Source organism: Dasypus novemcinctus, chromosome 9 (genome assembly GCF_030445035.2).
Source record: "Dasypus novemcinctus isolate mDasNov1 chromosome 9, mDasNov1.1.hap2, whole genome shotgun sequence".
Lineage (NCBI taxonomy): Eukaryota > Metazoa > Chordata > Mammalia > Cingulata > Dasypodidae > Dasypus > Dasypus novemcinctus.
The window spans coordinates 80,809,437-80,832,477 of NC_080681.1; the positions used below are offsets into that span (position 1 = coordinate 80,809,437).

Below are 23,041 nucleotides of genomic sequence, written 5' to 3' on the forward strand. Positions count from 1 at the left end.
TATGTCCTATCTTTTACTTTTTTTTTCTAATTATTAAGCTTATCTTCACAAAAGTTTTAGATCACAGTAATTCATATATACAATATACAGTACTCCCACATATCCAACATAAAACCCTTTTCCCTTCCACAGCAATAATCTTTTTACATATTCATACTATATTTGCTGAAACTGATGTACAGATATTGAGACAATAGCTTTCAAACAAGGTAACATTTGTGTTTACATTGTGGTTTATATTTTAGACTATACAGTTTTCTAAATTTTTAGTTATCTTATGTTTTACATTATGATTTACATTTTAGCCTCTCAGCCCCTATATATTTTTGGTGTAATTTTACATGTCTTATATCCATCCTTGCGTACTCTTATGGAACACTTCTATTGCCCACACAGTTACATTGGTTCTATCTATTCAATAGCTCTTTCCCCCTCCCCTTAGGGCCCACCATGACAGTCAATCTTCATTGCTTGAAGGGCCATGTTCAGAGATACTTGCAACAGTGTTGAGGGCTTGACATGCTCAACTGCCCTAATGCACTGGGAACCACCATTTCTCTCAAGAGATACAATTCCCTCTATTTGAGATCATTAGTCCTCCCCAGGATGTGGGTATACCTTCACTCTCATTATATGTGTCTCTATCCAATGATATAACCCACTATGACTAAATGAGCATTCACATCTTCCCTAGGAGTGTTTCCTGCATTGGATTATTCCCTTTAAGTATCTTAAACAGGTAACCTTCCTTATTATATTTTTGAAAAAGTTTTCTCAGCATTATACTCTCAATCAAATCCCTGACAATCTCCTATGTTCGTATGGTGCCCCACCCTCCCCCCAATTTCTTGGGCAATATTACCCATCCTCCCATCCCTAGCCCCCCTCAAGCCCACAAAGCCCCACCCAAAGGTAACCGTATGCTCCCATTGTATCCCTTGTACAAATACCTCCAGCTTATCATAGATTTCACCCATGTAGGTATCAGCTTACATCCTTCCTCTACCCCCCAATTTCCTTTAAGCCTATCATCCAGTCTCTAGCTCTCTGAGGCAGCTTGGTTTACTTATTTCATATCATTGAGGTCATGTAGTATTTGTCCTTCAATGCTTGGGTTGCTTCACTTAACATAAGGTTCTCAAGATTCATCCATGTTATCACGTGTGTTTGTAGTGTATTCTTTCTTAAAGCTGAGTAGTAGTCCATTGTATATCTATACTACATTTTATTTATCCATTCATCTGTTCATGGGCATTTGGGTTGATTCCAACTTTTGGCAGTAGTGAACAATGCTGCTATGAACATTGGTGTGCATATATCGGTTTGTGTCCTTATTTTCAGTTCTGCTGGCTCTATACCCAGCAGTGGAATTGCTGGGTCATATGGCAAATCTATAGTTAGTTTTTTGAGAAACAGCCAAAATATCCTCCAGGATGGCTGGATCCTTCTGCATTCCCACCAGCAGCGGATGAGTCTTCCCAGTCCTCCACATCCTCTGCAGCATTTGTTGTCTTCTGTTATTTCATAGCTGCTAATCTTAATGGGAGTAAGATGGTATCTCATTGTAGTTTTGATTTGCATTTCCCTGATAGCTAGAGATTTTGAACATTTTTTCATGTGCTTTTTAGCCATTTGTATTTCTTCTTGGGAGAAGTGTTTGTTTAAATCTTTTTCCCATTTTTTAAATGGTTGTTAGTCTTTTTATTTTCAAGATATAGGAGTTCTTTATATATGCAGGTTATAAGTCTCCTATCAGATATATGGTTACCAAATATTTTCTCCTATTGTGTATGCTCTCTTCTCACTTTCTTGACACATTCCTTTGAGGTGCAGAAGGCTTTAATTTTGAGGAAGTCCCATTTATCTATTTGTTCTTTTGGTGTGAAGTTCATGAAGCTGTTTCCTATTATAAGGTCCTGTAGATACTTCCCTACACTGCTTTCCAAAGTCTTTATGGTCTTGGCTCTTATATTTAGGTCTTTGATCCATCTTGAGTTGATTTTTGTATAGGGTGTGAGATGGTAATCCTCCTTCATTCTTTTACATATAGATATCCAATTCTCCAGGCACCATTTGTTGAATAGGCCTTTCTCTCCCAGTTGAGAGGGTTTGGTGGCTTTATCGAATATTATGTGACTATATATATGAGGATCTATACCAGAACTCTCAATTTGGTTCCATTGGTCTGTGTGTTTCTCTCCTTGTGCCAATACCATCCTGTTCTCACTACTGTAGCTTTGTAGTATGTTTTGAAGTCAGGTAATGTGATTCCTCCAATTTCGGTTTTCTTTTTCAATATGTCTTTGGCTATTCAGGGCCTCTTTCCTTTCCGAATAAGTTTCATAGCTAGTTTTTCTAGTTCCTTAAAGAATGCTGTATTGATTTTTATGGGGATTGAATTGAATGTGTAGATCAGTTTTGGTAGGATAGACATCTTAATAATATTTAGTTTTCCTATCCATGAACAGGGAATATCCTTCCATTTATTTAGGTCTTCTTTGATTTCCTTCAACAGTGTTGTGTAGTTCTCTGTGTATAAGTTTTTTACATCTTTAGTTAAATTTATTCCTAGGTATTTGATTATTTTATTGACTTTTGTAAATGGTATTTGTTTCTTGATTTCCTCCTGAGCTTGCTCATTATTGGTGTACAGAAATGCTGCTGATTTTTGTGCATTGATCTTATAACCTGCGACTTTACTAAACTCATTTATGAGTTCTGGAAGCTTTGTTGTAGACCTCTCAGGGTGTTCTACGTATAGGATCATGTCATCTGCAAATAATGAAATTTTGACTCCTTCCTTTTCAATTTGAATGCCTTTTATATCTGGTTCTTGCCTCAGTGCTCGAGCAAGTACTTCTAGGACAATGTTAAATGGAAGAGGTGATAGTGGGCATCCTTGTCTTTCCTTATCTTAGAGGGAAAGATTTTAGGATTTCACCATTGTAAACGATGTTGGCTGTGGGTTTTTCATATATACTCTTTATCATGTTCAGAAAATTTCCTTGTATTCCAATCTTTTGCAGTGTTTTTATCAAGAAAAGATGCTTGTATTTTGTCAAATGCTTTTTCTGCATCTATAGATATAATCATGTGATCTTTTTCCTTCAATCTGTTTATATGGTGTATTACATTGATTGATTTTCTTATGTTGAATCTTCCTTACATACCCGGAATGAATCCCACTTGGTCATGGTGTATAATTCGTTTAATGTGTTGTTGAATACGGTTAGCAGATATTTTGTTGAGGATTTTTGCATCTAGGTTCATTAGAGAAATTGGTCTGTAATTTTCCTTTCTTGTGGTGTCTTTGTTTGGCTTTGGTACTAGGGTAATGTTGGCATCATAAAATGAATTAGGTAATCTTCCTTCTGTTTCGATTTTTTGGAAGAGTTTCAGCAAGATTGGTGTTAGTTCTTTCTGGAATGTTTTGTAGAATTCACCTGTGAAGCCATCTGGCCCTGGGCTCTTCTTAGTTGGGAGGTTTTTAATGATTGAGTCTATCTCTTTACGTGTGATTGGTTTGTTGAGATCATCAATTTCTTCTTTCATCAATATAGGCTGCTTATGTGTTTCTAGGAATTTGTCGATTTCCTCTGAATTGTCATTTTGTTGGAATATAGTTTTTCAAAGTATCCTTGTTTTTTTTTTTTTTAAGATTTATTTTATTTATTTCTCTCCCCCCCTCCCCCGCTTGTCTCTTCTCTGTGTCCATTTGCTGCATGTTCTTTGTCTGCTTCTGTTTTTGTCAGCGGCACAGGAATCTGTGTCTCTTTTTGTTATGTCATCTTGCAGTGTCAATTCTCCGTGTGTGCGGTGCCATTCCTGGGCAGGCTGAAATTTCTTTTGTGCTGGGCGGCTCTCCTTACGGGGCGCACTCCTTGTACGTGGGGCTCCCCTACATGGGGACACCCCTGCGTGGCATGGCACTCCTTGCGCGCATCAGCACTGCACATGGGCCAGCTCCACATGGGTCAAGGAGGCCCGGGGTTTGAACTGCGGACCTTGCATGTGCTAGGCGGATGCCCTATCCACTGGGCCAAGCCTGCTTCCCCAAAGTATCCTCTTATGTTAGTCTTTATTTCTGTGGGGTCAGTGGTGATATCTCCTTTCTCATTTCTTATTTTGTGTATTTGCATCTTCTCTCTTTTTTTCTTTGTTAGTCTAGCTAAGGGTTTGTCAATTTTATTGATCTTCTCAACGAACCAGCTCTTGGTTTTGTTTATCTTTTCAAGTGCTTTCTTATTTTCCGATTTCATTTAGTTCTGCTCTTATCTTTGTTCTTTCTTTCTTTCTTCTTCCTGTGGGGTTACTTTGTTGTTTTTTTTACTAATTTCTACAAATGTGCAGTTAGTTCTTCAATTTTTGCTCTTTTTTTTTGATGTATGAATTTATGGCTATAAATTTCCCTCTCAGTACTACTTTTGCTGCATCCCATAAATTTTGGTATGTCGTGTTATCATTTTCATTAGTTTCAGGGTAGTCATTAATTTCTTTTGAGATTTCCTCTTTGACCCACTGTTTTTCTAAGGGTGTGCTGTTTAATTTCCATATCTTAGTGTGAAATCTTGGCCTCTGGCCCTTGCAGATTTCCAGTTTCAGTCCACTGTGGTCAGAGATATTATTTTGTATGATTTTGATCTTTCTGAATTCATTGAGCCTTTCTTTGTGGCCTAGCATATGGTCTATCTTAGAGAATGATCCATGTGCACTTGAGAAAAATGTATATTGTGCTGTATTTGGGTGTAATGATCTGTATATGTCTATTAGATCCAGCTCTTCTAATATACTGTTCAAAGTTTTTGTTTCTTTATTGATTCTCTTTTGAGATGTTCTGTACAAAGTTGATAGTGGTGTATTAAAGTCTCCCACTGTAATTGTAGAGGCATCTATTCTTTCACTTAGTTTTTCCAGTGTTTGCCTCATGTATTTGGAGGCGCCCTTGTTAGGAGCATAAATATTTATGATTGTTCGTTCTTCTTGAAAGATTATCCCTTTCACTAATATGTAGTATCCTTCTTTGTCTCTCACAGTTGTTTTGCATTTAAAGTCTATTTTGTCTGATATTAATATAGCTCCTCCTGCCCTTTTTTGGTTATTGTTTGCTTGTAAGAATGTTTTCCAGTCATTCACTTTCAACCTCCATGAATCCCTGGGTCTAAGACGTGTTTCTTGTAGACAGCATATAGATGGGTCCTATTTCCTTATCCAGTCTTCCAGTCTGAATCTTTTGACAGGTGAGTTTAATCCATTGACATTCGGTGTTATTACTTTCAAGGAATTATTTATGTTAGCCATATTTTGTTTGGACTTGTGTTTGTCATATTTTGTTTATTTTTTTCCTTCTCTTTTTGTCTTTTTTGTTGCTCTTACACTCTCCTCCAACTCTGCCTCTCCTATTTTTTTCTTTCTTCCTGCAGAACTAACTCCCTTTAGTATTTCTTGAAGGGCAGGGTTTTTGTTGGCATACTCTTTTAATTTCTGTTTATCTGTGAATATTTTGAACTCTCCATCATTTTTGAATGCTAGTTTAGCTGGTTAGAGTATTCTTGGTTGGAATTTTTTTTTTTAGTACTTTGACTATATCATACCACTGACTTCTTGCCTCCATGGTTTCAGATGAGAAATCAGCACTTAATCTTATGGAGCCTCCCTTGTATGTGATGGTTCTCTTTTCTCTTGCTGCTTTTAGAATTTTCTCTTTGTCTTGAGCATTGGATAATTTGACAAGTATATGTCTTGGGGTGGGCCTTTTGGGATTTATGGTATTTGGGGTGCGTTGTGCTTCCTGGACATGTACATCCATCTCAGTAGGTTTGGGAAGTTTTCAGCCATTATTTCCTTCAACACCCCTTCTGTTTGGGTAATGTTTTTATTCTTTCAGCATTTTAAATATGTTTTTCCACTACCTTCTGACCTCCATGGTTTCTATTGAGAAATTGGGTATTAATCTTATTAAGGATCCCTTATATGTGACATGTAACTTCTTTCTTGCTGATTTTAAAGTGTCTTTGTCCTTGGCTTTGGACAGTTTGATCATAATGTGTCTCAGTGTAGCTTTTTTGGGTGCATCCTGCTTGGTATTCATTGATTGTCTTTGATTTGTATATCCATACTTTTCCTTAGATTTGAGAAGTTTTCTGTCCTTATTTCTTCAAATACTTTTTCTCTCTTTCCTCCTGGGATTCCTTTTGTGCATATATTGATATGCTTGATGCTATCCCAAGTTTCTCAGGCTCTGTTAATTTTTTCCCCCATTAATTTTTCTTTCTACTCCTCAGCCTAGACAAATGCAAATGTTTTTTTTTTTTCAAGTTTGCTGATCCTTGTCTCCTTCAGTCTGCTCTAGAACTCCTCTAATGAATTTTTCACTTCAGTTATTGTTCTTTGGAATTCCAGAATTTCCATTTGTCTTATTTCTTTATGACTTCTTTCTCATGTTTGAAATTCTCATTTTGTTCATATTTTGTTTTGTTGATTTATTTTAGTTCTTTGTTCATATTTTCCTTTACTTCATTGATCCTATTTATGACAGTTGTTTTAAGGTCTTTAATTAGTAATTCTAGAGACAGTGTGTCCTCCAGAATATTTTCCATTGAATTCTTCTTTTCCTATGATGGGCTATACATTTCCTTCTATGTTTTGTAATTTTTTGTTGAGAACTGGACATTCTGAGTATTGTCACTCTGGAAACTACAGTCATACCTTGTTTTATTGCGCTTCGCTTTATTGCACTTCACAGATGTTGTGATTTTTGCAAATTGAAGTTTTGCGGCAACCCTATATTGAGAAAGTCTATTGGTGCCATTTTTCCAACAGGCTCACTTCGTGTCTCTGTCACATTTAATCATGGTATTTACATTGTTTTGTTTTTAAAGATTTATTTATTTATTTATCTCTCTCCCCCCACACACACACTTTTCTGCTCTCTGTGTCCATTTGCTGTGTGTTCTTCTGTGTTCACTTGTACTCTTGTCAGCGGCACTGGGAAACTTCATCTCTTTTTTGTTGTGTCCTCTTGCTGCGTCAGCTCTCTGTGTGTGCGGCATCATTCCCGGGTGGGCTGTGCTTTTTTCTTGCTGGGTGGCTCTCCTTAAGGGGCACACTCCTTGCATGTGGGGGTGCCCTACGTGGGGGATACCCCTGCATGGCACGGCACTCCTTGCGCACATCAGCACTGCGTATGGGCCAGCTCACAACATGGGTTAGGAGGCCCTGGATTTTGAACCCTGGACCTCCCATGTGGTAGGCGGAAGCTCTATCAGTTGAGCCAAATCCGCTTTCCTACATTGTTTTTTAAACATAATCCTACTGCACACTTAATAGGTTATAGTATAGTGTAAACATAACTTGTATATATACTAGAAAACGAAAAAAATTGTATAACTTTCTTTATTGTGATAGTCGCTTTGTTATGGTAGTCTGGAACTGAAGTGGCAATATTGCTGAGGTATGCGTGTAGCTATCCCACTCTTCAGTCTGTCAGACTAAGAACAAGGGGAAAAACAGAGAAAAAAAAGAGTGTAAAAGAAAAAGAAAAAAAAAATCCTAACATAAAGACAAAACACCCCTCCACACACACAAAAAAAAAAAAAAACAAGGAAAAGAATAATGAAGTGCACTGACTCTCTAAGTCTCTTATTATATACTGGTGGAAGCCTGAAGCTGCTGACAAGGCAAAAATATAGGCCATGGAGCTACCAGACCCAAAAATATAACAGAGAAAGAAATCAACCAACCAACCAACCAACAATAGAAAAAGAAAAAGAGAGGGAGTGGATGTAGCTCAAGCAGTTGGGTGCCCACCTCCCACATGGGTAGTCCTGGATTCTTGTCCCAGTGCCTCCTAAGAAGAAAGAAACAGGCAATGAGCAAAAACAACGAGCATGAACAATGAGCAGACAATGAGCAAAAAAGTGAGCAAACAGGCAAGGGAGTCATCTGGGGTGGGAATGAAAAGAGGTGCTCTCCATTTCCATGTGGGTAGATCTTTATGTAAGGTCAACAGATGTTGCTTTTGAGAGAAACAGGTTAGTGTCTGCACTGGCCTTCATGGACCTGCTAGTCTAAACAATAGAAGAAAGAGGAATCCCAACCAATGAAAAAGAGCAGTAGGTCTTTAAGACTTGTATGAGGACAGGAACCGCTGTTGTGGAAGGGCTGAAACCAAGACCAGTGTTTATGCTGTGCCCTTAAGGTCCTGGTAGTCTAGGAAACGCCCACACATGCAATTTAAAAAAAGAAGCCAGCCTGCTGATGGTCGGAAGAGGGAAGAAGAGATATGGTGTGGGGGCATTTTCAGGATTTGGAGTTGTCCGAGGTGGTGCTGCAGAGACGGATGCTAGACGTTGTGTGTCCTGTCGTGTCCTACTAGGTGGACTGGGGGAGAGTGTGGACTACTATGTGGATCTCTGTCTATGTACTGCAGTGGTTCTCCAGAATGTATTCGCTGGGTGCAGTGGATGTGCCACCATGATGGAAGAGGTTGTTGATGTGGGAGGGGTGGGGGGGTATATGGGGACCTCATATTTTTTTAATGTAATACTTAAAAGAAAAAAATAAAATAATAAAAGAAGCCAGAGAAGGTTACTTTAGCTCTTTACATCCAGGTGGATGGTTATGGTAGGCTGGAAGTCCTGCTGCTCAGAGGGCCAAAACCCGAGGCCAACTTCTGCACTGATACCTCATTAACTCCAGCAGCAACCCCGACCTTCACACTCAATTTTTAGAGGAGAAGGTTTCCACTGGCAACCTTGGGCCCAGCCAGCTGCTCTCAGAAACCGGCTGCATTACTGCAGCTGCAGCCTTTTCCTCAGCCTTTTTTTTTTTTTTTATACAGCCATTGCCTCAGGGCTGATTACTAGTTCAAGCTTTTACTTACAAAAACTGATCTCTCTGCAGCCTCTCACCTCTTCTGCACTCCTAAAGTTGTTTTAAATGTCCATTCTGGTTCCAGAGTTATTACCTACTTAATTCCAGACTGTCCAGCTTTTCAATTTTTATAGTAGAGGAAGTGATTTGTAAAATTTCCTATTCCACCTTTTTTGTGACTGCCATTGCCTATCTTGCAGAAATTGATGAGCTGATCCTAAAATTCATATGGAAAAAAGCAACAACCTCGTGTAGCCAAAATAATCTTAAAAGAGAAGAGGAAGGTTAGAGGACTCATATCTCTGTTTCATAATTTGTTTCAAAGCTTCATTAATTAAGACTGAGGTACTTGCATGAGAATTGACATATAGATCAATGGTGTAGAAACCATTTCATTTATGTTTACTTTCAGAAGGACTAAGGTAATTCAATGGGGGAAAGAATAGTTTTTCAACTAATAGTTTTGGGACAAGTTGATGTCCATATGCAAAAGAATGAAGTTAGACCCCTTCCTCACACCATATACAAAAATTAACTCAAATTGGATCATAGACCTAAATGTTATGAGGTAAAACTATAAAACTCTTTGAAGAAAGCATAAGCATAAGTCTTTGTGACCTTGGATTTGACCATGGTTTCTTAGATGTGACACCAAAACCACAAAACAACAGGAATAACTAGACAAATTCGCTTCAGTAAAATTAAAAACTTTTGTGCTTCCAAGAACTATATCAAGATTGTGAAAAGGCAGTTCACAAAATGGAAGAAAATATTAAAAAATATCTCGGATTGAGTAAATTTTAGAATGTGCAAAGGATTTGAGTAGACATTTCTTCAAAGATGATATGTAAATAGCCAGTAAGCACATGAGATGATGCTCAGCATGCATTATGGAAATGGAAATCAAGACTATAATGAGATTCACTTTATACCCACTTCAAAAAGAGGAACAGTAAAAATTGTTGGAGTTGGATATGGAGGAATTGGGACCTTCATCTATTGCTGGTGGGAGTGTGACATGGTGTTGCCATTTTGAAAAACAGTTGTCAATTCTTCAGAAAGTTGAACAGTTACCATATGACCGAGCAATTCTATTCTTATATATATGCCTAAAAGAATTAAAAACGGACTCAAACAGACACTTGTACACCAGTCCTAGCTGCATTATTTATAATAGCCAAAAAGTAAAAGCAACCCAAATGTCTATCAGTTGGTGAATGGTTAAATGTGGATATCCATTCAATACAATATTCAGAAATGAACTTTGAAAACAGTATGCTAATGAAATAAGCCTGACACAAGGGGCACATATTACATGATTTCATTTATATGACATGTCCAAAATAGGTAAAACACAGAGACAGATTAGTGTTTACCTGGGACTGAGAGTAAAGAGAGAATGGGGTATGGCTATTAATGGCTATGGGGTTTCTTTTTGGGATGATGCAAATATTCTGAAATGCATTAATGGTATGGTTACGTGCAACAACTCTATGAATATTGTAAAATTTACTGAATCTTATACTTTAATGGCAAATTTTATGGTATGTAAATTTTATCTCAATTGTAAAGAGAAGTATATGATAGGGCAGATGGACCATGAACAATAATATATAGTAACAGTAATATAGCAGTATTGAGTTGGCTTTCTAGAAATACAAAGAGGAGTTAAAATTAGAAGATGAATTAATACAGTTCATCAAATCAGATTGAAGAAGAAAACCCATATTATCTCAATATATGTAGAAAAATGTGTGATAAAATTCAGTTCTGTATTTATGATAGGCACTCTTAGCAAACTGAGATTGAAAGGCAACTGTCTTAGTCTGATGATTGGTATCAACAACATTTAATGGTGAAACACTGAAAGCTTTCCATTTGAGATTAGGGGTAAGAGTGAAGTGGGGGCAAACAGTCTTGGCCCAGTGGTTAGGGCGTCCGTCTACCACATGGGAGGTCCGTGGTTCAAACCCCGGGCCTCCTTGACCTGTGTGGAGCTGGCCCATGCGCAGTGCTGATGCGCGCAAGGAGTGCCCTGCCATGCAGGGGTGTCCCCCGTGTAGGGAAGCCCCACGCACAAGGAGTGCGCCCCGTAAGGAGAGCCGCCCAGCGCAAAAGAAACTGCAGCCTGCCCAGGAATGGCGCCGCCCACACTGCCAGTGCCACTGACGACAACAGAAGCGGACAAAGAAACAAGACACAGCAAATGGACACAGAGAACAGACAACCGGGGGGGGGGAGGGGGATTAAATAAATAAATAAATCTTTAAAAAAAAAAAAGAGTGAAGTGGGCTGTCGTCATTCTACCAAGCTCCTCACTATCTTATGCAAGAAAAAAATAAGAAAAATACATTATTCAGATGATATGAATATTAAGATGATATCCAAAATCATCTACAGATGATTATTAACATAATCCAAAATCATCTACAGATGATTATTAACGTAGTTATAACTACTAAAATTAACAAGAGGATTTAATAAGTAGAATAGTGAACGTATTTTTGAAGATGAGAAAGAACAAGGTGGCAATACTTAATCTAACAGATTTAAAAATTTTGTTTTGTAATTGGGACAGTGGGGTATTATCACAGGACTGAGCAAAGAGAGCAGTGGACAGAATAGAGATCTTGGAAATAGATCAACATATATGGACATTTAATTTTTGATAGGTAGCACTAAAGAGAAATGAAAAAGGTTTTCTACAATGGTACCAAAAAAGTTGGGCTTCTATAAGAATAGAGAGAAAATTGGCTTCCTATCATTCAACGTAAACAAAAATTCAATTCTAGGTTGGTTATGGACCAAAAAGTAAAAGGCACAATTAAAAATGTTTTAGAGATGTGTGACCTTAGTGTAGGTGAAGGGTCATCAAATAAAATAAGACAAAAAAACACACAAAACGTAAAAGAAAATTAATAGTATTAATACATTATGTTCATCAAAAGTTACCATAAAGAGAATGGGGAAAAAATCTAGAGTGGAAAAATGTGTTTGTAACACATATATCAACAGAGAGCTTGTATGTAGAATATATAATCAATAAGAAAAAATATAACCTAACAGAAAAAAAAGATTTTTGAACAGGTATTTTACAAAAGAAGAAATTCAAACTAATGAATTTTTTCATAAAAATATGAAATGTTGGCACAACTTTATAAGTTAATAAATAAAATGTAAATATAAAATATGAAATTTAACTGTCCTACAAATTGCAGAAAATTTTAAAGTCTGACAGCATGCAGTGACAGTGAGTTTGTGGAAAAATGGAGGAATTGGAACTGTTAGTACAGTCACTTTGGAAAATGCACGCATATGCTATTACCTAGCAGGTCCTTTCCTAGATATATATCTAGATAAATCTGTGCACATATGCCCAAGGGCACATATATCCGAATGTTTTTGGCAATATTGTTTGTATTAATACAAACCTGGAAACAGTGAAAAAGTCCATTAGCAGTAGAATGGATGAGTAAATTCATACAATAAAATTATTATCCAGAAAATGAACTATGGACCTGCGTGTAGCATAATGAATGCATATTAAAACAGTGTTGAGTTAAATCGGTCATAAAAAGTACATGCAATGTATTTCCATTTATTTAAAGTTCAGAAACATAAAACTATTGTCTACAACATGCATTCTCAACAACATCGCTGTCCCCTTTGTTGGCAAAATTAGTTTTTGTATGGTAAAAATATTTTAGCTATTATAATGGTTTGTGGCCATCCAGAACTTAATCCTAGCTGGTAAAATATATTTTTAAAATATATTTTTAATTGGAGAAATTGTGAACTTTCAAAACAATCATCCACATGTGTGGAATACCACACAACACCCCTCCACCAACATGTTAACGTTGTTTTGCAACATTTGTTACAGATTATGAGATAATATCATCAAACGATTAGATCTAACTATGGTCCATAGCATAGATTTGGCATAGCATAGATTTGGCATTTTTTCCCCATACCTCCTTATTCTTAACACAGTATATCTATGGCATTGATGCAAGAATATTACAGTAAGGTTGTTAACTATAGTCCATAGGTGACATTAACTGTTTTTTTCCCATTTCTCCACATTCTTACCACCTTGCAATAGTAATGTACATTTGTTCTAGTTCATAGAAGAACATTCTTGTATTTGTACTATTAACCACAATTCTCATCCACCTCTGGGTTTACTATGTTATTCAGTCCCTAGATTATTCTCTAGCTTTCTTTCAATTGACATTCACATCCCTTAACTACCCTTTTCAGCCACAATCCCATTTCCTGATAAAATCTTTATTGCTTAGTATTATAATTTCCTTTTGAGTTTTCTTGGATATGTGGAAGATACATAAAATTTATGTAGACTAGTGCTACAAAACGATAGTGAAGAGAAAGCTGTGACTGGAAGACTTTAATTAATTACTGATCTTGAAGTCATTGTGAGTAGTGGTGCATGTGCTGTTGGATGCTGCTGGTTGCCTTGTGGATGTTTATGTTTGACCCTTGGTGCTTTTTTGTATGACTTGGGTTCTGAGATTGAAATAAAAATAGTTTGTATTTTATTACTTAATTAACAAAAGTTATTTCAAGTCATTATGTCAAGTGCTAAGAAGAAAAAAAAAGCCAACCATATCTGAATGAATATGTAGTAGCTTGTTAAAAGTTATTTTCTTGTATCAAACAAAAGTTAAAAGTTAGGCTTACTAAAAATTTCAGGAAATTAATTTTTTGTTTTAACTTTACTGGAAAGATAAGTTTTGAATGATTTTTAAACATTGAATTATATTACCATTTATATAAGTATTCTATAAATGGGTGGTTTTTATATGTAATTTGATGTATCTCTTTATGTTAATGAATGAATTACATTATGATTTCTTAGTAAATAAAGTTATAACTAAAGTTAAGTACTAATAGCTTTTTAAAAAAGATTAATTTTATTTATTTCCCCCACCCACTGCTTATGCTCGCTGTCTGTTCTCTTATTTCTGTTCGCTGTGCATTCTTCTGTGTCTGCTTGTCTTCCCGTCTTCTCTTTTTAGGAGGCACCGGGAACCAATCCCAGAACCTTCTAATGTGGGAGAGAGGCACTCATTGCTTGAACCACTTTAGCTTCCTGGTTTGTTGTGTCTCTAGCTCTCCTCTGTCTCTTTCTTTTGTTGTTATGTCATCTTGTTGCGCCAGCTCTCTGTGGGAACTGAAACTGGGACTCTCCATATGGTCGGGACGGGAGCCCAATCACTTGAGCCATATCCGCATATAAAAATTAAACATTTAATTTTTAACTTTAAGTGTTATTTAGTGGTCTGTAACTCTGCATTGAATAAAATGAACAACTTTTATATACTTTCTTATCTAAAAGCTCAGCTACACATATAGTATATAAATGGTCTATTTATGGTATTAAAATTTCATGAGGGCAGCAGACTTGGCCCAGTGATTAGGGCATCTGTCTACCACATGGGAGGTCCGCGGTTCAAACCCCGGGCCTCCTTGACCCGTGTGGAGCTGGCCCAAGTGCAGTGCTGATGCGCGCAAGGAGTGCCGTGCCACGCAGGGGTGTCCCCTGCGTAGGGAAGCCCCACGCACAAGGAGTGCACCCCATAAGAAGAGCTGCCCCACGTGAAAGAAAGTGCAGCCTGCCCTGGAATGGCACCGCACACATGGAGAGCTGACACAAGATGATGCAATAAAAAGAAACACAGATTCCCGTGCCACTGACAACAACAGAAGCAGACAAAGAAGACGATGGAGCAAATAGACACAGAGAACAGACAACCGGGGTGGGGTGGGGAGGGGAGAGAAAGAAATAAATCTTTAAAAAAAAATTTCATGAGGGGGTTTGAGTGATTAGGAAAAATCTCTGAAAAGGCTTGCTAGGAAGTGGTAACAGAAAAAAAAGTTGTTAAACACTGATCTAAAAATACATATATAGGTGGTGAAACGATAAAGAAAAGCAGAGAAGTGATTACCTTACCATTCTGGGTATTAATCCAAGGGTAAGGTAAGGGCTGTGATGTGAAGGGTCACACAGTTGAATGTGCTTTTAGGATGCTGGCAATGGTCTATTTTCTTGACCTGCATAGTGGCCACACATGTGTTTGCTTTATAGTTATGCATTAGTGTGTTTGTTCTTGTTTTATGTACTTATCAGTAATTGTGTTCTATTTTGCAATAAATTGGTTAAAGTAGTTTGTAGATTTTAGTTTAAAATAAGGTAGAAAATATTTAGATTTTACGTAGGCATGATTGTGAATTACATCTCAAATTTAGAAAAAAACTCTTAAAAAAAAAATAAGATATTGGTTCATGCAAAGCTTTTACTGAACAGAAACAAAAATGGCAGTCTTTTTTTTCAGGTGGGCCCAGTTCTTCATCCATCCACTAATGATCAGAGATGCAATTGACCGTGAAGTTGAAGCTGTTGACAGTGGTAAGAGAAGTGCTTTAGTCTTACCACAACCTTTTATTTTTATTTTTATTTTTATTTTCTTCATTAGAGAAGTTTTAAGTTTACAGAGCAGTCATGCATAAAATAAAGGATTCCCATATACCACACCACCACCAACACCTTGCACTGGTGTGGAACATTTGTTAGAATTGATCATAGCATATTTTTATAATTGTGCTATTATTAAAAGTCTGTGGTTTAACTTATGGTTCACTGTGTAGTTCCATGAATTTAAAAACAATTTTTTTATTCTGTTACCGTATATACAATCTAACATTTTCTGTTTTAATCATATTCAGATATATATTTCTATGCTGTTAATTGCATTCACAATGTTATACTACCATCACCATCGTCCATTACCAAGCATTTCCATCATCCCAGATAGGAATCCTGTACATTTTAAGCCTTCCCTTCTCTTTCCCTATCCCCTTCTGTTCCCTGGTAACCTATAGTCTAGATTCTTACTCTGAGTTTCCTTATTCTAATTTTTTCAAATCAGTAAGATCATACAATATCCTTTGTGTCTGGCTTATTTCACACAACATGATGTCTTCAAGGTTCATTCAGTAGTCACATGTATCAGGATTTCATTCCTTTTGATGGCTGAATAATGTAGCATTATATGTATATGCCACATTTTATCCATTTATTGATTGTAGGACACTTTTGTTGCTTCCATCTTTTGGCAATTTTGTGAATAATGCCACTGTGAGCATCGATCTGTAGGTACCTGTTTGAGCCCCTCTTTCAATTCTTTTGGATATATATTTAGTAGAGGTATTGTGGGGCCATATAGTATTTTTATACTTAGCTTTCTGAGGAACTGCCAAGCTAAACTGTCTTCCACAGTGGCTGTACCGTTTTACATTGCCACTGGCAATGAGTGAACATTCTTATTTTTCTGCATCCTCTCCAACACTTGGTATTTTCTGCTTTTTAATAGCAGCATTCAAAGGGTGTGAAATGTATCTCCTTGCATTTCCCTGATGGCTAATGAAGTTGAGCATCTTTTAATGTGCTTTCTAGCCATTTGTATATTGTCTTCGGAAACATGTCTGTTCAATTCTTTTGCCCATTTTTAAACTGGATTGTCTTTTGTTGTTAAGTTGAAGGATTTCTTTATATATACTAGGTATTGATCCTTTATTGAAAATTTGGTTTCCAAATATTTTCTCCTATTGTGTAGGTTGTCTTTTACTTTCATGATAAAATACTTTGATATATGAAAGTTTTTGATTTTGACGAGGTCCCATTTATCTGTTTTTTCTTTTGTTGCTTATGCTTTGGGTGTAAAGTCTAAGAAACCATTGCCTAACAGAAGTTCCTGAAGATGTTTCCCTATATTTTCTTCTAGGAATTTGATAGTTTTCTTATGTTAGGTCTTTGATCCTTTTTGAGTTGATTTTTGTATATGGTGTAAGATAGGGGATCTCTTTTTTTTTTTTTGCAAATAGAGATCCAACTTTTGCCAGCACCATTTGTTGAAGAGACTATTCTTTTTCAGTTGAGAGGTCTTTGCCACCTTGTCAGAAGTCAGTTGGCTATAGATGTGAGTGTTGATTTGTGAACTCTCAATTCTATTCTATTGGTCTTTATGTCTGCTCTTGTGCCAGTACCATGCTGTTTTGATTACCGGGACTTTGTGATAAGTTTTAAAATTGGGATGTGAGTCCTCCAACTTCATTCTTCTTTTTCAGGATAGCTTTAGCTATTTTGGGCCCCTTACACTTCCATATAAATTTGATGACTAGCTTTACCACAACTTTTCCCTTCACTGAACTAGTTATTTAAATAGCATATTTGGGGTATGGATGTAGCTCAGTGGTAGGGCGTCTGCTTCCCATGAATGAGGTCCCTGGTTCAATCCCCAGTATCTTCTAAAAAAAATTTTTTTTTTAATTAACGCATTTATCATTCTTTATCAGTAGACCATTTTGTTTGTATTGTAATGGGCTGAATTGAACTGGGTATGTTATATTTGTTCCTGAGTCATTACCTATATAATTCACTTTAGATTTGAAATAAGTCAAAGGGATTATAGATTTTAGTTTCTTAAGCTTTTTTGTTTTGAGGTTTTTACCATAATGACTAATCTTTAGCTGAACGGGAGCCTAATTCTTAAAGCCAATACTGTGTGTAAGCTTTAAAAGACTGCTTACTCTTTTTCTTGAAGAAACATTTTCTCCGAGACTTTAAGTACTGTCCTGATATTTATATAAATTGTTATTTATTACCTATGTATGTAGGTCAGTGGATTGTGGTTTGAATATCAGTAGTTCTGAAAACAATTGTGACATTTTATGAATGAAGAAATGAAATCCCTGAGCATGAAATTTATTTATCTCCATTTTGTGACTGTTTCTTTTATCTTTGGAATTTGAAGAATGAACATCATAAGAACTGTGTGCTTGTGTAGAGGGAGGCTTCATTAAAGAGTTGTATTGCAGCTTATGTAGGGGGAGGTTTCATTATAGAGTTGTATTACGGATATCCTTTAATAACAGAGTAGAAGCACCACTGGCGATTAATCCTGCTTGTCTTGTTTTAGCCTTAGAAATGTAATATTAGACTTGGTGGCAGACTTGCAGTTCATATAGATTGTGCTCGGCTTGTATCAACTGAAGAGGCAAAGAAACAAAGGTTTCTGTTTTTGTTCCTCTTTTTGTAGTATTTTGCTTCTTGGCTTGATTCAATGTCTAGTACTTATATAATGACTTACTGCATTCAGTCGGCTGAGTAAACTGCAGTTGGTTTCAAAAAGCCATCTATCTGATATTCAACAAACTTGTGTTATACTTAAAGAAATATTGCTAGCTTTGGCCCTCTATTCATAGAAAAGGATGGGATGATATCAGGTTCCTCTTACCTCTAGTAGCTCCTTGAAGTCAGTGAGTGTGTTTTCTTCCTTTTTTGTTACTTGTCTACCACAGTCTCTGTTTTATCATAGATAGATATAAATATTTGTTGAGTGGATGGAAAACCAAAAAGACTAGAGAAAACTAAAGCCCTTCCCATTTTTTGAGGTCTAATAAGCATTCTCTGTATCTTAAATGCTTCCAAGTATGTTTTTCTTCATACATTTTCTGGAATGGATAGAAATCTGTGTTTAAGAAAGTAGGCTTCTAATTAGATTTCACAAGTTTAAGTCAGAATATATTTTGTTATTATGCTTTAAAAAATGATGCAGAAATATGTATATATGTATACACACATGCAATAGATAGTGGGTGTATGTGGAGTATGTTAGTTTTTTAAAATTCATTTTTAATTAGATAAGTTGTAGGTTTATAGAAAAATCACGCATAAAATACAGAGTTCCTATATACCAGCCTATTATTTTTAAATTATAATAAATTTTATTGAAACATATAACTATAATCTGTCTAATGTACAATCAATGGCATTTAGTACAATCCCAGACTTGTGCATTCATCATGTCAATCAATATTAGAGGATTTTTATTACTCCACAAAGCAAACAAAAACCCTATCCCTGTCGCAATGCAGGCAGCTTCAGCCTCCACAGCTTACAACTATACCTTGGCTCCTACTATACAACCAGCAAGCGAGAAAGGGCAAGAAAGCCCTAAATCAAAGAGAGAAATTGTGCCAGAATAAATACATCTAATAAGCCAGATGCCAAGACACCAACAAAAATTTACAATCCACACCAAGAAACAGGACGATGTGGCCCAGTTAAAGGAAGAAGACAAGCCTCCAGATGACATAAAGGAGTTGAGATACCTAATCATTGATGTTCAAACAAATTTCCTTAATAAATTCAATGAGATGGCTAAAGAGATTAAGGATACTAAGAAGACATTGGATGAGCACAAAGAAGAATTTGAAAGCATACATAGAAAAATAACATTTTATGGGAATGAAAGGTGGAATAATGAAATGAAATTTTTAAAAATTGGAATCATGTAATAGCAGATTTGAAGAGACAGAAGAAAGGATTGGTGAGCTTGAAGAAATGACCTCTGAACGTGAACATACAAAAGAACAGATGAAGAAAAAAATGGAAAAAATCGAAGAAGGTTTCAGAAAACTAAATGGCAACAGTAGATGTGCAAACATATGTGTCATGGGTGTCCCAGAAGAAGAAAAAAGGGGCAGAAAGAATATTTCAAGAAATAATGGTAGAAAGGTTGCCCACTCTATTGAAGGACATAGATATCCATGTCCAAGAAGCACAATGTACTCCCATCTGAAAAAATCTGGATAGACCAACTCTGAAACACATACTCATCAGAATGTTAAATGTCAAAGACAAAGAGAATTGTGAGAACAGCAAGAGAAAAGCAGTACATAACATATAAGGGATACTCAATAAGATTAAGTGCTTATTTCTCACCAGAAACCATGAATATAAGAAGACAGTGGTGTGATATATTTAAGATATTACAAGAGAAAATCTTCCAGCCAAGAACTTTATATCCAGCAAGATTGTCTTTCAAAAATGAGGGTGAGTTTAGAATATTCACAGATAAATGGAAACTGAGAGAATTTCTAACTAAGAGACCAGATTTTCAGGAAATTCTAAAGGGTGTGCTAGAGCCTGAAAAGTAAAGAAAGGAGAGAGAGGCCTAGAAGAGAGACTAGAAATGAAGAATATATCACTAAAAGTAACTAAAAGTGTCAAAAGAGTGTTGAAAATAAAATATGACAGATAAAACCCAAAGGTCAAAATGGGTGAAATAACAACTGCCTTTACAGTAGTAACATTGAATGTTAATGTATTAAACTCCCCAACCAAAAGATGCAGACTGACAGAATGGATAAAAAAATATGAGCCATCTTTATGCTGTCTACAAGACACTCACCTTAGACTCAAGGATACCAATACATTGAAACCAAAAGGCTTGAAAAAGGTATTCTATACATGCAGTAACCATAAAAAAAGCTGGAGTGGCTATACTTTTATCAGATGAAATAAACTTTAAAAGCAAAATTGTTAATAGAGACAAGAAAGGACATTATATATTAATAAAAGGGGCAATTCACCAGAAAGAAGTAACAGGCATCAATATCTATGTACCTAACCAGGGTGCCCCAAAATACATGAAGCAAACATTGGCAAAACTGAAGGGAGAAGTAGATGTCTCTACAGTAATAGTTGGAGACTTTAGTACACCACTCTCAGCATTGGATAGAACATGTGGGAAGATGATCAATAAAGAAACAGAGTTTGAATAATATGATCAATGGGCCAAACCTAAAAGACATATACAGGCATTGTACCCCAAAACAGCAGGATATATACTCTCCAGTGCTCCTGGGTCTTTCTCCAAGATAGACCATATACTGGGTCAGAAAGCAGATCTCAATAAATTCAACAAGATTGAAATCATACAAAGGGCTTTCTTTATTCATAATGGAATAAAGTTGGAAAGCAACAAGAGGTGGAAAAAGGGAAATTCACAAATATATGGAGATTAAACAACACACTTAAATATCAGTGGGTCAAAGAAGAAATTGTGAGAGAAATCAATAAATATCTTAAGATGAATGAAAATGACAACACAACATATTAGAACCTGTGAGCTGCAGTGAAGACAGTGCTGAAAGGGAAATTCATAGCCCTTAATGCTTACATTAAAAAAGAAGAAAGAACTAAAATAGGTGACCTAACTACACAGCTGGACGGATTAGAAAAACAACAGCAAACTATTCCCAAAGCAAGTAGATGGAATGAAATAACAAAGATCAGAGCAGAAATAAATGAAACTGAGAACAAAAAAAACAATGGAATTAACAAAACCAAAGGTTGGTTCTTGAGAAGATTAACAGAATCCACAAGCCTTGGCTAGACTGACAAAGAGATAAAGAGAAGGTGCAAATAAGTAAAATAAAAAATGAAAGCAGGAACATTTCTGATGACCCCACAGAAATAAAAGAGATTAGGAGGATACTCTGAACAGTTGTACACCAACTAACTAGACAATGTAGATGAAATGGAAAAATTCCTAGAAATGTACGAACAACCTACACTGACCCTAGAAGAAATAGAAGATCTCAACAAACCAATCACAAGTAAAGAAATTTTAACAGTCATCAAACAGTTCCCCATAATTAAAGCCCAGGATCAGAAGGCTCCACAGGTGAGTTATATCAAACATTCAAAAAAGACTTAATACCAGTATTACTCAAAATCTTTCCAAAATTAATCAAGAAGGAACACTACCGAACACATTCTATGAAGCCAGTATCACCCTAATTCCAAAGCCAAATAAAGATATTACCAAAAAAGAAAATTACAGACTGTAGCAGTTTGATATGGTTATGAATTTCAAAAATAGATATTAGATTATGTAGATTATAGATATTAGATTATGTCTATACCTGGCCATGATTAAGTTATGATTAGGACATGTCATTAGGACAAACAAAAGGCGTGGCAAAGGACAGAGTTGAGGGTTTTTGATGTTGGAATTTTGATGTTGGAGTTTGATGCTGAAGCCCTAAGCTGGAGCCCTAGGAAGCACACAGAGGAAAGAGAAGCAAACCCCAGGAAGAGAGGAACTCTAAGCCCAGAAAGAGGCAAGCCCTGGGAAGAGAGAATCACTGAAACCAGAGAGAAGTAAGACCCTTGAAGGGAGCAACCCAGGAAGCCTGATCCCTCACAGAAATTGGCAGCTATCTTGCTCCAACACATAAAAATATAGACTTTGGTGAGGGAAGTAACCTATGCTTTATGTCCTGGTATCTGTAAGCTCCTACCCCAAATAAATACCCTTTATAAAAACCAACCAATTTCTGGTATTTTGCATCAGCACCCCTTTGGTGACACAGACCCATTTTCCTAGTGAATACAGACGCAGAAATCCTCAAGAAAATACTTGTAATTGAATCGAACAACACGTTGAAAGGTTTATTCATCATGAATCAAGTGGGTTTTATAACAGACATACTAGGGTGGTTCAACACAAGAAAATATACCACATTAATAAATCAAAGAAAAATTGCATGAAACTATCAATTGACACAGAGAAGGCATTTGACAAAGTACAGCTTTCTTTATTGATGGAAAATACTGCAAAGGATAGGAATTGAAGGAAATTTTCTCAACATGGTAAAGGCCATATATGAAAAATCCACAGGTAACATAGTACTCAGTGGTGAAAGAATGAAACCTTTCCCATTGAGATCAGGAACAGAATAAGGATACCTCCATCACCCCTGTTGTTCAATACAGTGCTTGAGATTCTAGCTAGAGCAGTCAGGCCAGAAAAAGAAATAAAAGGCATCCAAACCAGAAAGGAAGAAATAAAACTTTCACTGTTCGGAGGTGATATGATCCTACCTAGAAAGTCCCAAAAAATCTACTACAAAGCTGCTAGAGGTAATAAACAATTTCAGTAGAATGGAGGGATACAAGATCAATAGTCAAAAATCAGTGGTGTTTTTATACACTAGTAATGCACCATGTAAGGAAGAAGTCAGAAACAAAATTCCATTTACAATAGTGACTAAAAGAATCAGATATTTAGGAATAAACTTAACCAAGAATGTAAAGCACTTATATTCAAAAAACTACAATGCATTGCTGAAAGAAATTTAAAAAGACCTAAATAATTGGAAGAACATACCATGTTCATGGATTGGATGACTAAATATCATTAAGATGTCAGTTCTCAGGAAACGGAGGTTGGCTGTCACTGTGGGCACCAAGGTGGAAGGGAAAATGGATGTTAAATGTGTGGAACCAAGGTAAATG

The 23,041-nt window shown here is 36.3% G+C and overlaps 1 protein-coding gene across 11 annotated transcripts in view; it reads left to right on the plus strand.

Annotated features, from left to right (window-relative positions):
* Positions 1–23,041, plus strand: part of NRDC (nardilysin convertase) — a 163,559-nt gene that overhangs the window by 55,273 nt on the left and 85,245 nt on the right. For all 11 annotated transcript variants that reach the window (XM_071217442.1, XM_071217443.1, XM_071217448.1 and 8 more), the window contains one exon: positions 15,228–15,301. In XM_071217442.1, the coding sequence (XP_071073543.1) occupies positions 15,228–15,301 (74 nt within the window). The remainder of the gene's footprint in view (positions 1–15,227; positions 15,302–23,041) is intronic.